The sequence below is a fragment of the Oncorhynchus gorbuscha genome, linkage group LG01, assembly GCF_021184085.1.
Source record: "Oncorhynchus gorbuscha isolate QuinsamMale2020 ecotype Even-year linkage group LG01, OgorEven_v1.0, whole genome shotgun sequence".
Lineage (NCBI taxonomy): Eukaryota > Metazoa > Chordata > Actinopteri > Salmoniformes > Salmonidae > Oncorhynchus > Oncorhynchus gorbuscha.
The window spans coordinates 48,720,533-48,736,168 of record NC_060173.1 but is presented as its reverse complement, the minus strand read 5'-3'; the positions used below and the strand labels follow the sequence as shown (position 1 = coordinate 48,736,168).

Below are 15,636 nucleotides of genomic sequence, written 5' to 3'. Positions count from 1 at the left end.
TGGCTGGATTCACAACGAGTGTAGCTTTAATTTGGTATCTTACATGTGATTTAATGAAAGTTTGAATTTTATAGAATTTTTTAAAATTTGGCACTCTGCATTTTCCCTGGCAATTGGCCAGGTGGGACATTTGCGTCCCGCCTATCCCAGAGAGGTTTTAAAATGAGTGTCTGTGTGCCTGGAAGGTGATATGAGAAAACAAGTGTATAAGAACACCACCAAATATCCTTGCTATGTGGCATGACACGCAAACCCCTGGACACAGATGTCAGTTCAACATCTATTTTTCATTTGTCAACTAATTGGAATTCAATGTGAAATCAACATAAAATGTCACCATGTCATTACAAAAAAAATATGAAATTCCCTTGTGATTTTTTTACAAATCCAACGTCATCACATTGACTGTTTTGGTTAAAAGGATGTGGAATCAATTTTAATTCATTCTGTTGATGCACAGTAGGAAGGAATGATTTGTTCCTAGTATTTTTCCTTCTATATGCTTGGTCAGCATAAGTTGAAAATTTACTGCTGAGTAATTGTCGATACTTAGCCAGTCATTTCATTATATATTAACCAAATATGTTAAAACACAGTATTTCTTTAATGTAATCATCACAGCACCATTACTCAAAGCCCATAAAAATGTTGGGGTTATTGGCTTAAATGTTACAGGCTCTGCATACTGTCCAAAGGATATCAAATAATACTCACAGCAATGTAAAATATTTTTGAATTTTATTTTGACATAAATATGTAATGTCTTACTTTAGTGATTCAGTCCTATAGTGCAGGATTCTCAAAAAATACTGTTAATCTAAAAATGAGAACCTTGATTATTTGCTTCAATCATATACACATACTGTGAATGCAGTCATCAGAGTCGTGAGATTTTCTAAGAGTGAACCCCCCAGGGATGCTATACTTGAATAACCATTGGGGTCATGGGACGTGATAACTGGGGTGAGCAGCTACTGCCTGTGTAGCACTGGCAGGTGAACTTGTCTGCGAAGGTGAGTAGGTCAGCAGAGGAGGGTATTCCGATGGCCACGTACTTTCGCTGGGACTTTAGGAGGCGGAAGTTGTCCGGGTTCAGGTGCAGGTAGTCATTGGAGTTGTAGTCCTTTCTGACACAGCGGCCATTGCCCTGGCAAAGGACGTCACTACAGAGTTTGGCGGCAGCGGTCACGTTAGCGATGTATGGGTTGAGGGTGGATGTCAGGTATGTGGATAATGCTTCACATGAAGCCTGAAAGGAGAGAGAGGAGGGTGGGGGGTGAGATATTAAGGAACTTGTTCTTGGGATGGAATGTTGGATGAATTATATAGAGGATAGAAAGAAGGGGGCTACAAATGGACATGTCATATCCAAGTGTTGTGCCACCTGACAACATGTGAAAGGTGATATGATAAGCATAAACAAGTGGTGATGAAGTCCATCTATCTTCCACATTGAGCCATGAGAGATTGACATGCATATCATTAATATTAGCTCCCTGTGTACTTTTATGGACCACCCGCGCTGCTCTGTTCTGAGACAATTGTAATTTTCCTAAGTCCCTCTTTGTGGCATCTGACCACATTACTGAACAGTAGTCCAGGTGTGACAAAACTAGGGCCTGTAGGACCTGCCGTGTTGATAGTGTTGTTATTAAGAACGCAGAGCAGCACTTTACTAGGGACAGACTTCTCCCCATCTTAGCTACTGTTGGATCAATATGTTTTGACCATGACAGTTTACAATCCAGGGTTACTACAAGCAGTTTAGCAACCTCAATTTCCACAATATTCATTACACAATTTAGTTGAGGTTTAGGCTTTAGTGTATGATTTGGCCCAAATACAATGCTTTTCATTTACTACCTTATTCCTTGCCACCCATTCTGAAACTAACTGCATATCATTGTTAAGTGTTGTAGTCATTTCAGTTGCTTTAGTAGCTGATGTGTATAGTGTTGAGTCATCTGCATACATAGACGCACTGGCTTTACCCAAAACCAGTGGTATGTCGTTAGTAAAGAATGAAAAATGTAAGGGGCCTAAACAGCTGCCCTGGGTAATTCCTGAGCTTACCTGGATTATGTTGGAAAGGCATCTATTAAAGAACACCCTACGTGTTCTGTTAGACAGGTATCTCTTTATCATCAAAACAGCAGGGGGTGTAAAGCCATAATACATCTTTTTTCTAGTAGTAAACTATGATCGATAATGTCAAAAGCCGCACTGAAGTCTAACAAAACAACCCCCTGCAATCTTTGTATCATCAATGCATCTCAGCCAATCATCAGTCATTTGTGTAAGTGCTTGTTGAATGTCCTTCCCTATAAGTGTGCTGAAAGTCTTTTGTCAATTTCTGTAAAATAGTATTGTATCTGGTCAAACACAATTTTTTCAAAAAGTTTACTAAGGGTTGTAAACTAAGGCTAACAGGTTGATTGGTCGGCTATTTGAGCCAGTAAAGGGGACTTTACTATTCTTAGGTAGCGGAATTACTTTTGTTTCCCTCCAGGCCTGAAGGCACACACTTTCTAGTAGGCTTAAGTTGAAGATATGGCAAATAGGAGTGGCAATATCATCCGCTATTATCCTCAGTAATATTCCATCCTGGTTGTCATACCCCGGGCCAGGTCGATTAGAAAGGCCTGCTCGCTGAAGCGTTTGATAGTGATGAGGGGTGGTCATTCGACCGTGGACGCCTGGCAGTGATCGCTGAGATCCTGGTTGAAGACAGCAGAGGTTTATTTGGAGGGTAAGTTAGTCAGGATGATATCTATGAGGGTGCCCATGTTTATGGATTTGTGGTTGTACCTGGTAGGATCTTTGATAATTTGTGTGAGATTGAGGGCATCTAGCTTAGATTGTAGGATGGCCGGGGTGTTAAGCATATCCCAGTTTAGGTCACCTCACAGTACAAACTCTGAAAATAGATGGGGGGCAATCAATTCACATATGGTGTCCAGGGCACAGCTGGGGGCTGAGGGGGGTCTATAACAAGCAGCAACAGCGAGAGACTTATTTCTGGAAAGGTGGATATTTAAAAGAAAAGCTCAAACTGTTTGGGCATAGTCCTGGATAGTAAGACAGAACTCTGCAGGCTATCTCTGCAGTTTATTGCAACTCTGCCCACTTTGGCAGTTCAATCTTGACAGAAAATGTTGTAGTTGGGGATGGAAATTTCAAAATTTTTGGTGGCCTTCCTAAGCCAGGATTCAGACAAGGCTAGGACATCAGGGTTATATATGATAGATGTTAAAACTATGTATTCCTACCACTATCATCAAAGGCATTATCTATATTTCCGAGATAGTCAAAATGTAATCTGTTACAAGCAAGTTATGAACCTTATTTATTCGGCTACATATGTTAATATTGCCTATTTTTAGCACCTTTTCTAGGTTGTTTGATTGTTGGCGCATACAAAAATATATTTTGCTGTTTTTAATTTTTTTCAATCCATAATTCTGCTTAAGAATGGAAGGTTGGGGATTGGCTGAACATTTCTAAGAGCTGAAAAATCTAGATTATGTTTCTTCAGAAGGGGTTTCACCATAACAGTTTTTAGTGAGGTTTGGAAAGTGCCTGTGAATACGGAGTGATTAACAATACCTTGCAATTAAAAACTGTTTTGAAGAAGGTGGTGGGGATATGATTGAGAAGGCAGGTAGAAGGCTTAAGTTGTGATGTCACTTTCCTGAGCATGTCTGAGTAAAACAGGGAAAATAAATCCACAGTGCCTTTACGTGTTAGGCTAAGGCACATATCATCAAACTTCTCATCAAGTCTTGCTTGACTGATACCCAGCCTAATGTTGGTTATCTTACCTCTGAAATATACCGCAAACTCATCACATTTAGATGTGGAGGAAAGTTCAATTAGGATTGAGGATGGTAGGATTTATCAGGCCATCAATGGTCAAGAAGAGCATCTTTAAATTATTCTGATTAATAGTGATCAAGTAAGAAAAATGAGTCAGTCTGGCATTTCTAATGGCCTTGTTAAATATGCCAAGATGCTCTCTCAGAATATCATAATGGACCTGCGACTTAGACTTTCTCCCCTTCCACTCTGCCTTTTTGCAATTTCTCTTTCATTTATTTAGTTTCCTCACTCATCCAAGGGACTCTCCATTTGGATGTGGACTTTTTCAACTTTACTGGAGCTATGGTATCAATGGTTATTAAAATCTATTAAAATCAACAACTAAATCATTACAAGAGGAAGGCAGAATAGGTAGTGTTGTTCATGCACTCAATCAAATCTGTAGCAATGTCAGAGGTAAGATAGCGTTTCTTAATAATGTGTTCAGTATTACCCTGCGCTATGGGCAACCAGGTAATAAAATACACAGTGGTGACCAGATAAAGCAACATCAACAATAGAGGACATGTCAATAGAAAGCCCCTTGGTAATAACCAGGTCCAGAGTATGGCAGCAATTATGGGTGGGCCCAGTACCATGTTGGATAAAGTCCATAGAGCTCAAAATATTCATACATTGAATGACCTTGGTGTCAGTCTCTTTGTCAACATTAATATTAAAATCGTCCAACACAATGATTTTATCATAGTTCTCCGGGACAATAGACAATAGCTCAGATAAATCAGTAAAGAAAGTTGGTGCTTTGGTGGCCTTTAGTGCTTTGGTGGCCTTTACAGGGTTTTGGCCAGCACTGGTGGCTAACATTTAAACATAGGATGATGCTCAAAAGGCCTGAAGTCTCCAAACTAAATGTCCTTACAGCCGAGAGCAGTATTAAAAGTAGAGGCTGTCCACCCACCCGTTTTCCCTTTTCTGATAGAGTATCAAAAGCTGTAGTCCAGAGGGGAGGCTTCAATAAGAGTGGCACTAGAGTCTGATGACAGCCACGTTTCAGTGAGAAACATGCAATCAACTTTGCGCTTAGTAATGATGTCATTCATGAGAAAGGTTTTACTAGTGATTGCTCTAACATTTAAAAGCATATTCAACGGGGCATCTGCCTCGAGGTGACACATGGAATAACATCCAAATTATTAACGTTACAACCATTTTTTCTGACAGTCTCCAATCTAACAGAATGGTAGGAGATGACAGTTTGTATAAACTCACTAGAAGGCGGAGTTAAAGGAAGATAAATTAGGTTACTCACAATACCCGTAGTGACATTTCCATAAGATTTTATATGCTTTCCAAGTCTTTTGTTAGTTATTCTGACAGGGAGAACTGGAGCACTACCAGACCCTGTCCGTCAATCTCAAAAACAGTTTGCGATGATGCTGGAAATAATCCTGAAACATCTCCGCACTTAGTAAAAGTGTGCTGTTATTTTAGTTATTCTGTCCCCTCATCATTGTTTTCATTTACTTATTTCGTCAATTTTGAGGGTTTTCTGCATAGTTGTCAATGTTGTTGGGGCATATTATTCAGTGTTAATGTTACTCCTGAATCACAAAGATAAATATAATAGTTTTTCTTCTGTGTATTTTAAGCAAAGATTTACTTTGTAGTCCAAAGTGTGGGAATACAGGTGAAATCAGTGACTGACACAGACATGGTGGCATTGCAGGAAGATCAGAATGCTGTGAACCAAGAGGTTGTGCATTCAAATCCCACGTAAGGACATGTTGAATAACAATTACTGTATGAATAAACATACACGATATAGTCAAATATATATTGTCCTTTGAAAACACTATGCTAAAAGCACTTGTGTGTATCATAAAGACTCATTTTTGTTTGCAGGGCATCGCCTGTGAAATCATGTGTCATATCATCAAATGTCAAGTGTTCCAAAAACATACTGTACTGTTTCACATGATTTCACAGGTGAAAAAATAATTACAATAAATGCGTTGGTTTACTTTACAGGGTCAGTGCTTTGCTCAAGGGCACATCAGATTTTTCACCTTGTCGGCTCAGGTATTTGAACCAGCAGCCTTTCGGTTGCTGGCCCAACATTCTAACCCAGGGCTCTTCAACCCTGTTCCTAGAGAGCTACCATCCTGTAGGTTTTCCCTCCGACCCTAATCTAGCGCAACTGGTTATAATAATTAGCTGGTTGATAAACTGAATCAGGTTAGTTCTACCTGGGGTTGAAGAGGAAACCTACAAGAGGGTAGCTCTCCAGGAACACGGTTGGCGAACCCTGCTCTAACCAATAGCCTACCTGCCGCCATGCCAATATCATCACATATGAAGTGTTCCAAAAACATGTTTTCACATGATTTCACATGTACAGAACTGGTATATGTCACGTGAAATCATATGATTTCTCTGTGAGGGTACTGCACCACCACTCAACAAAGCTTTTTACATTGAAATATTCAATGATATTTAAGCAAAACATAGTACAAATTAAATAAGTGTACTTTATATGTCATCACGGGACATAAAATAAGAAATGTGGAGGGGTGTATTTGAGATTACCTTGTCAGTATAGTCGGCACTGGCTCCCCAGAGCACTGACCCGGAAGCCCCCAATGCTGCACTTTCTCCAATACTTCTGATCAGATCCTCCTGGGAATGACAGACACACAGAAACTCCTGCATGAAACTCAACTGAAGTAAAAAAAAAAAAATCATTTGTAATAGTGTGTGCACTGCATGTCTTAAATGTTCTTGTGCGTTATCAGCATTTAGTGAGCACACGTTTTAATAGCACAAAGGTAAAGATAACATAAAAGTCTATTGAAATTGTGTAGAACTTAATTTTGAAATATTTTAAGTAATTGACATCTAATGCCCTCACCGTACTGAGAAACTTATTTAGGTCACGGTAGAGTGGGCATGAGTACACATAGATGGGCACAGTGTAGGGGCGTTTGGGCAGAGCTGCCACCCTCACTGCCTCCTGAACGCGGTTTCGGACAAAAAGTGCCACGTTGGCGCTGTTGTTCAGCGACGCAGGCAGGTAGACTGAAGGGTATAGAGCCGTGCTGGACTCCCAAAGCCACAAAAGCTCGTCGTTCTGGCTCTTGGTCTTGTCGGAGCATTGCCCTGTGTAGTCTGGCTTCTCCCAACCATAGTTGTAGCAATCGGGGAACAGATAGAACCCCCATTGCTGGCTGGGCCGCTGGCTGATACCTAGCATCATGGTTCCCTCCATGTAGTTGCGGGCTGCAGTCTGAAACTGCTTCTTGGCCTCAGTGGTTGCTTGTGATGGGGACAAAGAGGGGTCCTTCTCTCGAGCGTAGGCGATGGACAGTTGACGGTAAATATTCTTGGACCCCCAGTTTCTGTCCCACAGGGGGCGCCAGTCTTCCCAGTCGATGACGGCCAGACCCGGGGTCGTGTCAGAGGGGATGTAATGATTGATGTCACCGTAGGCCTTAATCAGGTGGGCCGTCAGGTTGCCCTTTTGGGGGATGCCACCATTGAACTGGCGATGGTTGTTGGGGTCAACGTGAGGGTACAGGCCCAGGCGGTCGACGTAGAACAGGGTGAGAAACTGACCGGGAACAGCAGCAGGCGTGGTCACTGCTTTGAAGGACCAGGTGTCCAGTGGGATCTGCAGCCTCTTGCATGCAGGGGTCGGGGTATTCCATATACCCACAAACGGATGACCGTCAAACAGTGGGGGCTCCGTTGTAGGTAGGGGGGAGACGAAACTAAGACACGCCAGAAGGGAGAGGGCAAGGGTGGGGAGTAGCTGGGGAGCGCCCCTTTTCATCTGGGGGAAATGGTCCATCGTGACTCCTCTGTGAGAACAAAAATACATAAATACATGTATGTGGCAACTGGCAGTGGAGGAATGTGACTTCCCAACAATCTCTGTATAGCTACAGTGAGGTACCTTATTTAAGTGTCTTTTCAGATATCTTTACATCTTAGCCAGTGATGGCCATTGCAGAGAGAAAGGTGATAGAGCCAGTGGTGGCAGTTATTAGAACATTCAGTACACAAGCTGTTGATGACGATGTTCAACTGTTACAAAGTCAGATGACAGACTAATATTACGGATGTTACCAAACAGCCAAAAGGCAGCCTACTAGTCCTTACCTGTGCGTAATACGCGGTTGGAGCACACTGACACAGTAGAGAAATCATATTTTTATACATTTGGGTTAATCTATCCCATTTGATGTCATCTTGTGTCAAGTGCTCATTAAACATGTTCCTGTTTGTTGTACATTATGGTTTATCATTCAAGAGCTTTATCTGTGGTTCCAAGAAGGACTGTTATTGACTATTTAATAGACCGATTAGAGAGCGACAGAGCAGAGCAAGGACATACAATGGTTCATATTTGCAGAATTTCAATCTGGCTGTCAAGGTATACTTGTCTCTGGTATCTGAAAATAACAGGAGATGATATATCACCTGTTATTGTGAAGCTATTGCTCAACCTTTTGACAAACCTCAGGTCTTGACAGAATTCTTGACATATGAAATGGGAGTGGGTAGAACAAAAACCTAGTACTTTAGGCCTAAGTTCCAAAGCCGTCCTGATTGGACAATATACCCTATGCACTTATCACTTTCTGCAAATGAAACATTTTCCATGACCTGATAGATAAAAAAATAGGCATATTAATTAATATAATTTTCTTCTCCTCTGGATGGGAGCAATTTGCAGGCACGTCAGGCACCGAATCAGATTGCAGGCTTTGGGGTGAGGCAGTTAAGTGCTATGATCAAGCAGCCACCACACTTATGTCAACCAGTACAACAGGTCTGGTACATTTCTGTGAAACTATTTATTTTACTGTTATCTGGTCTCCTATCTCTTTTCTGTACTCGGGAAAACACAGATGCCCTTCAAGGCACCTGACCTCTGCAGTGTGCGGAGGATATCAGTGTTTGTCTGCAGTTAACAGCCTAATACACTTACATTGCGTGCGTGTAAGAGAGAGAATGTGGCCAAATGGAATCCAAGTGTTAGGGGTCACTTTCAGGGACACTTTAAGGGTAATTTAATGGCTTCTAAGGGCTGATTTTTAAGGGCTACTAAGGGCTACTGTACTAAGGGCCAAGAATCTTTGAGAATCGTCATTGATACATTAGAAAATAGTCAGCCATGGTTCTTGATATAAGCATCCATTTACTGTGATTTAATTAAGTTGCTTTGATTAGGAGGAAAATGAAGAGACAAATGAATGTATTCAAAATTATTTACATTTTTTGGTAACACTATATTTTAAGATGCACATTTTAGCTACAAATGTGTGCTTTATAAGCGTGTATACACGTAGCTAATAAGGCCTTTATTATGTCATATAAGCCATTGATAAGGCCTTAATATGTGTTTTTTCTTATTCCAACATTATAAGTCATGTGTTAATTGCCAATCCTTAACCTCATTGTCAGTCATAATAAAGACATATGAGTATTTAATAAACAACAAGTTACACAGTAAACAGACTCATTGTATGCTGTCTCAATGTAGACCTAATAAAAGCATAGTATTTTAACATATGTTCCCTGTGCTAAAGTGCTACCTTACATTCTCTAATATGTTGACATATATATTTGTTTTAAGATGGTCATACCATGAATCATTTAGCTATGTGATTTAACATTGTAGGACCCTTTTAGGTATCCCCCAAAAATATCTACAAAAATGTTTGATAAAATATTGAATTTGACCTTTACTACCGAATCCCATAAAAAACACATTGAGTAACACATGCATAAATGGCAAAGAAGGCAGTCAACATTATTTTATAAGGAATAAGTGTTTGTCCTATATCTAGGAGATATAATAAAGCTTTAACAGGGCACACCAGTTAATTAAAATGCATTCCAGGTGACTACCTCGAAGCTGGTTGAGAGAATGCCAAGAGTGTGCAAGCTGTCGTCAAGGCAAAGGGTGGCTACTTTGAAGAATCTCAAATATAAAATATATTTTGATATGTTTAACACTTTTTTTGCTTACTACTTGATTCCATATGTGTTATTTCATAGTGTTGATGTCTTCACAATTATTCTACAATGTAGAAATAGTAAAAAATAAAGAAAAACCCTTGAATGAGTAGGTGTCTTGTCACGCCTTGGTCTTAGTATTTTGTGTTTTCGTTATTTATTTGGTCAGGCCAGGGTGTGACATGGGTTTATATTTGTTGTGTTTTCGTATTGGGGTTTTAGTAGGCATTGGGATTGCGGCTGAGTAGGGGTGTCTAGCATAGGCTTGGCTGCCTGAGGCGGTTCTCAATCAGAGTCAGGTGATTATCGTTGTCTCTGATTGGGAACCATATTTAGGTAGCCTAGGTTTCACTGTGTGTTTTGTGGGTGATTGTTCCTGTCTCTGTGTTTGTTGTCACAAGATAGGCTGTATAGGTTTTCACATTCTGTTTGTTGTTTTCCTATTTAGTTATTTCATGTATTGTTCATTATTTTGCATCAAAGGACATGAGTAACCACCACGCCACATTTTGGTCCGACTCGCTTTCAACAGACGAACGCCGTTACATGTCCAAACTTTTGACCTGTACTGTGTATATATATTTTTTTTACACATATTTAACACCTTTTTTGGGGTAGGTACAAAACTACCTCAATACTTCCATTCATTTAAAAAAAAACGTTACCGGTTACTTTCAGACGAGTCCCGTGACACTTGTGGGGGTCGTAGAGCAAAACGGAGAACAGCATGTTTGGAATCTCCCCTTCCCACATTAGTTTGTAGCCCAAATGCTTCAGGCGCTACAAACAGATGACACATCAACGATACAGACTTCAGACGAGTCCTGTGGGGCTGGTGGGGGTCATTCGTCGTGTTCGTGTTCATGAGAGTCTCATCTTTCCATAGGTCATAAGCTATTCAGACTCCACACCCATTTTCATGAGAAGATAGATTTTCGGGACGACAAACACTGCTGTGTCTCGGCCACCTTCCACCAGAGTTGCGGAAGGCCGCCATAGGCGGATGCGATGGATGGAGCCGCAGCTCATGCAACAGATATCTCTCCACCTTCAAGTAACAGATTTTAATGGGGATTTTTTTTATGGTACTTAGATTGGCACACCGGTAAATCCATAGACTCTAGGGGTAAGGATTGGCCAGCTACACTTGACTAATAATGTTCGATAAAGAAAACATTTAATAAAGGCCTTATAAATGTCTAACAAGATATAATAACAACCTTATTAGGAATTTACACACTTACAAACTACAAATTACTTTCTAATATGTGTCCCTTAATAAAATGAAGTGTACCATTTGTGTGCATTTTTTTGCAGTACATTTACATTCAATCAACACTTTTCACATGTTGCATAGTGCTTGTGTATTTGTTTTACTATCTTGGAATCTTTAAACAAAAAAAATCGCAACTTGGCTGAGATGAGTAAATTACCGTGAGCCACCATCAATCACTTCAATTAATACACTTAGTAATTATATATCTTTTTTTATTTAACCCTGAATTAACAAGGCAAGTCAGTCAAGAACAGATTCTTATTTACAATGACGGCCTACCGGGGAACAGTGGGTTAAATGCCTTGTTCAGGAGCAGAATGACAGATTTGTTTTACCTTGTCAGCTCAGGGATTCAATCCAGCAACCTTTCGGTTACTGGCTCAATGCTCTAACCACTAGGCTACCTGCCGCCCCAATATACTGTATGCGCCAGCTCCATTGCCTGCCAATCAAGACTGATGTGATTCTGAGATTAAGTCATCCACACATCCATTAAAAAGTAGACATAATGATAAATATAGGAAATGTTAATGAAGTTTGAACTACTTACAGTTGAAGTCGGAGATTTACATAAACTAGTTTTAATGACTCCAACCTAAGTGTTTCAACCACTCCACAGATTTCTTGTTAACAAACTATAGTTTTGGCAAGTTGGTTAGGACATCTACTTTGTGCATGACACAAGTACTTGGTCCTTCTGTAGCTCAGTTGGTAGAGCATGGCGCTTGTAACGCCAGGGTAGTGGGTTCGATCCCCGGGCCACCCATACGTAGAATGTATGCACACATGACTGTAAGTCGCTCTGGATAAAAGCGTCTGCTAAATGGCATATATATATATATATATACATATATATATACTTTTTCCAACAATGGTTCACAGACAGATTATTTCACTTATAACTCACTGTATCCCAATTCCAGTGGGTCAGAAGTTTACATACACTAAGTTGACTGTGCCTTTAAACAGCTTAGAAAAGTCCAGAAAACATCATGACTTTAGAAGCTTCTGATAGTCTAATTGACCATTCGAGTCAATTGGAGGTGTACATGTGGATGTATTTCAAGGCCTACCTTGGAACTCAGTGTCTCATTACTTGACATCATGGGAAAATCTAAAGAAATCAGCCAAGACCTCAGAAATAAATTGTAGACCTCCCCAAGTCTGGTTCATCCTTGGGAGCAATTTCCAAATGCCTGAAGGTACCACGTTGATCTGTACAAACAATAGTACGCAAGTATAAACACCATGGGACCACGCAGCCGTCATACTGCTCAGGAAGGAGACGCGTTCTGTCTCCTAGTGATGAAAGTACTTTGGTACGAAAAGTGCAAATCAAACCCAGAACAACAGCAAAGGACCTTGTGAAGATGATGGAGGTTACAGGCACAAAAGTATCTATATCCACAGTAAAACGAGTCCTATATTGACATAACCTGAAAGGCTGCTCAGCAAGGAAGAAGCCACTGCTCCAAAACTGCCATAAAAACAGCCAGACTACGGTTTGAAACTGCACATTGGGACAAAGATCATACTTTTTGGAGAAATGTCCTCTGGTCTGATGAAACAAAAATAGAACTGTTTGGCCATATTGACCATCGTTATGTTTGGAGGAAAAAGGGGGGGAGGCTTGCAAGCCGAAGAACAGCATCCCAACTGTGAAGCACAGGGGTGGCAGCATCATGTTGTGGGGATGCTTTGCTGCAGGAGGGACTGGTGCACTTCACAAAATAGATGGCATCATTAGGGAGGGAAATTGTGGCTATATTGAAGCAACATCTTAAGACATCAGTCAGGAAGTTAAAGCTTGGTTGCAAATGTGTCTTTCAAATGGACAATGACCCCCAGCATACTTCCAAGGTTGTGGCAAAATGACTTAAAGACAACAAAGTCAAGGTATTGGAGTGGCCATCAAAAAATCCTGACTTCAAATCTATAGAAAATGTATGGGCAGAACTGAAAAAATGAGTGCGAGCACGGAGGCCTACAAATCTAACTCAGTTACACCAGTTCTGTCAGGAGGAAGCAATTTAAATGCAATGCTACCAAATGCTAATTGAGGGTATGTAAACTTCTGACCCACTGGGAATGTGATGAAAGAAATAAAAGCTGAAATAACACATTCTCTCTACTAATATTCTGACATTTCACATTCTTAAAATAAAGTGGTGATCCTAACCGACTTCAACTGTATATGAACCGCTTATCCATACACATTACACATCAACAAAAAGTAAAGCATCCACAAAGCAACTTGCCTTATATTGCTGCTACATCAGTTATAAGACTAGCCCTTGGAAATAACATTTGGAATACATTGTACAGTGCCATCGTGCATTGGGTAAACAACAACATGAACAAAACTTGCAAGATTTTAAAAATGTCTATTCTTTCCATTCAAATAAAATATTGTCCATATGTGACATATAATGGTTTTACATTCCAGTTTAGTATGAAAATTGTACATAAATCATTTTACACAGTTTTCAACACACATTTCAAGAGTAACCTGGGTAGAAGACACTGAATTTGATGTTGAAAAAAGAATAGCTTCTAAGTGTCCTAATTAGTATTGACAAAGTACTAAGGAGGAAAGGCAAAGGGTGATGAGATTAAATACCTTTTCTCTTCAATTGCTGGTGACCCACTTTCTATCTGCACTTCAAGCTTCAATGTCAGAGTGATAAGAAAGGTTTGGGATTCTTTTTGAACGGTGAATCGATGAGATGTTCCGTCTGAATATGACTTTGCTTGAACACCAATGTTTGCAGAACGGTGTGGGAAAGAAACAACTGTCAACCTCCATAGCACCGATGTTGCACAACATTCTTATACGTCACCTATTACACATGTGGAAGGTCTTGTGGCCCAAATGTGATGTGGTTCCTAACATGTTCGATTAAAAAAAATACACCAAAGGCTTTTTCAAATTGCGCAGTGTCTAGGAATTTTTCAACTTTATTGTGCCTTTAATAGCCAAATTAGATCATCTATTGAAATGAATTATCATTCAATGATAGGCTTACCATTAAAAAAGAAACTCATTTGAGTTGTGCAAATGTCAAGCTTATTGCTATATGAAACTACACAGTATTAGGGAAGACTGGAGCAAGACTCCCAGACACCTTTTCATTGTCAGTGCTTACAATGGTACCAGTAACAAGTTAGGAAGTTAGTTCACTTTCAGCAAATAAATGCTGTTGCTGGCAACGCATGCTTAAATGCAAAATGACAAAAGAATCGCCCAGAGTTTATATTGGTCCCATTGTTAGATATAAGCAGACTTTAGAAATGAAGTGTGTATGAGTTATGGATGTGTCATGTAGTCATTATGCAGGTACCCTTCAAGTAAATCGTTACCCACTATAATACAGCCCACGCTTGGATTGCGTCCTACCTGACAGGTCGCTCCTACCAGGTGGCGTGGCGAGAATCTGTCTCCTCACCACGCGCTCTCACCACTGGTGTCCCCCAGGGCTCTGTTCTAGGCCCTCTCCTATTCTCGCTATACACCAAGTCACTTGGCTCTGTCATAACCTCACATGGTCTCTCCTATCATTGCTATGCAGACGACACACAATTAATCTTCTCCTTTCCCCCTTCTGATGACCAGGTGGCGAATCGCATCTCTGCATGTCTGGCAGACATATCAGTGTGGATGACGGATCACCACCTCAAGCTGAACTTCGGCAAGACGGAGCTGCTCTTCCTCCCGGGGAAGGACTGCCCGTTCCATGATCTCGCCATCACGGTTGACAACTCCATTGTGTCCTCCTCCCAGAGCGCTAAGAACCTTGGCGTGATCCTGGACAACAAACTGTCGTTCTCAACTAATATCAAGGCGGTGGCCCGTTCCTGTAGGTTCATGCTCTACAACATCCGCAGAGTACGACCCTGCCTCACACAGGAAGCGGCGCAGGTCCTAATCCAGGCACTTGTCATCTCCCGTCTGGATTACTGCAACTCGCTGTTGGCTGGGCTCCCTGCCTGTGCCATTAAACCCCTACAACTCATCCAGAACGCCGCAGCCCGTCTAGTGTTCAACCTTCCCAAGTTCTCTCACGTCACCCCGCTCCTCCGCTCTCTCCACTGGCTTCCAGTTGAAGCTCGCATCCGCTACAAGACCATGGTGCTTGCCTACGGAGCTGTGAGGGGAACGGCACCTCAGTACCTCCAGGCTCTGATCAGGCCCTACACCCAAATAAGGGCACTGCGTTCATCCACCTCTGGCCTGCTCGCCTCCCTACCACTGAGGAAGTACAGTTCCCGCTCAGCTCAGTCAAAACTGTTCGCTGCTCTGGCTCCCCAATGGTGGAACAAACTCCCTCACGACGCCAGGACAGCGGAGTCAATCACCACCTTCCGGAGACACCTGAAACCCCACCTCTTTAAGGAATACCTAGGATAGGATAAAGTAATCCTTCTCACCCCCCTTAAAATATTTAGATGCACTATTGTAAAGTGGTTGTTCCACTGGATGTCATAAGGTGAATGCACCAATTTGTAAGTCGCTCTGGATA

The 15,636-nt window shown here is 41.1% G+C and overlaps 1 protein-coding gene across 2 annotated transcripts; it reads right to left on the bottom strand.

Annotated features, from left to right (window-relative positions):
- Positions 1–671: 671 nt before the first annotated feature.
- Positions 672–7,658, bottom strand: LOC124010185 (hyaluronidase-5-like). Of its 2 annotated transcripts, none has more exons than XM_046322623.1 (3): positions 6,728–7,658; positions 6,406–6,495; positions 672–1,249 (listed from the first exon to the last, which is right to left on the bottom strand). In XM_046322623.1, the coding sequence occupies exons 1-3, from the start codon at positions 7,646–7,648 to the stop codon at positions 920–922; spliced, it is 1,341 nt and encodes a 446-aa protein (XP_046178579.1). In that variant the 5' UTR covers positions 7,649–7,658; the 3' UTR covers positions 672–919. The 2 variants fall into 2 exon arrangements, with proteins under 2 accessions (XP_046178579.1, XP_046178657.1); XM_046322701.1 differs by having other exon boundaries at positions 6,406–6,492.
- Between the last annotated feature and the right edge of the window lie 7,978 nt (positions 7,659–15,636).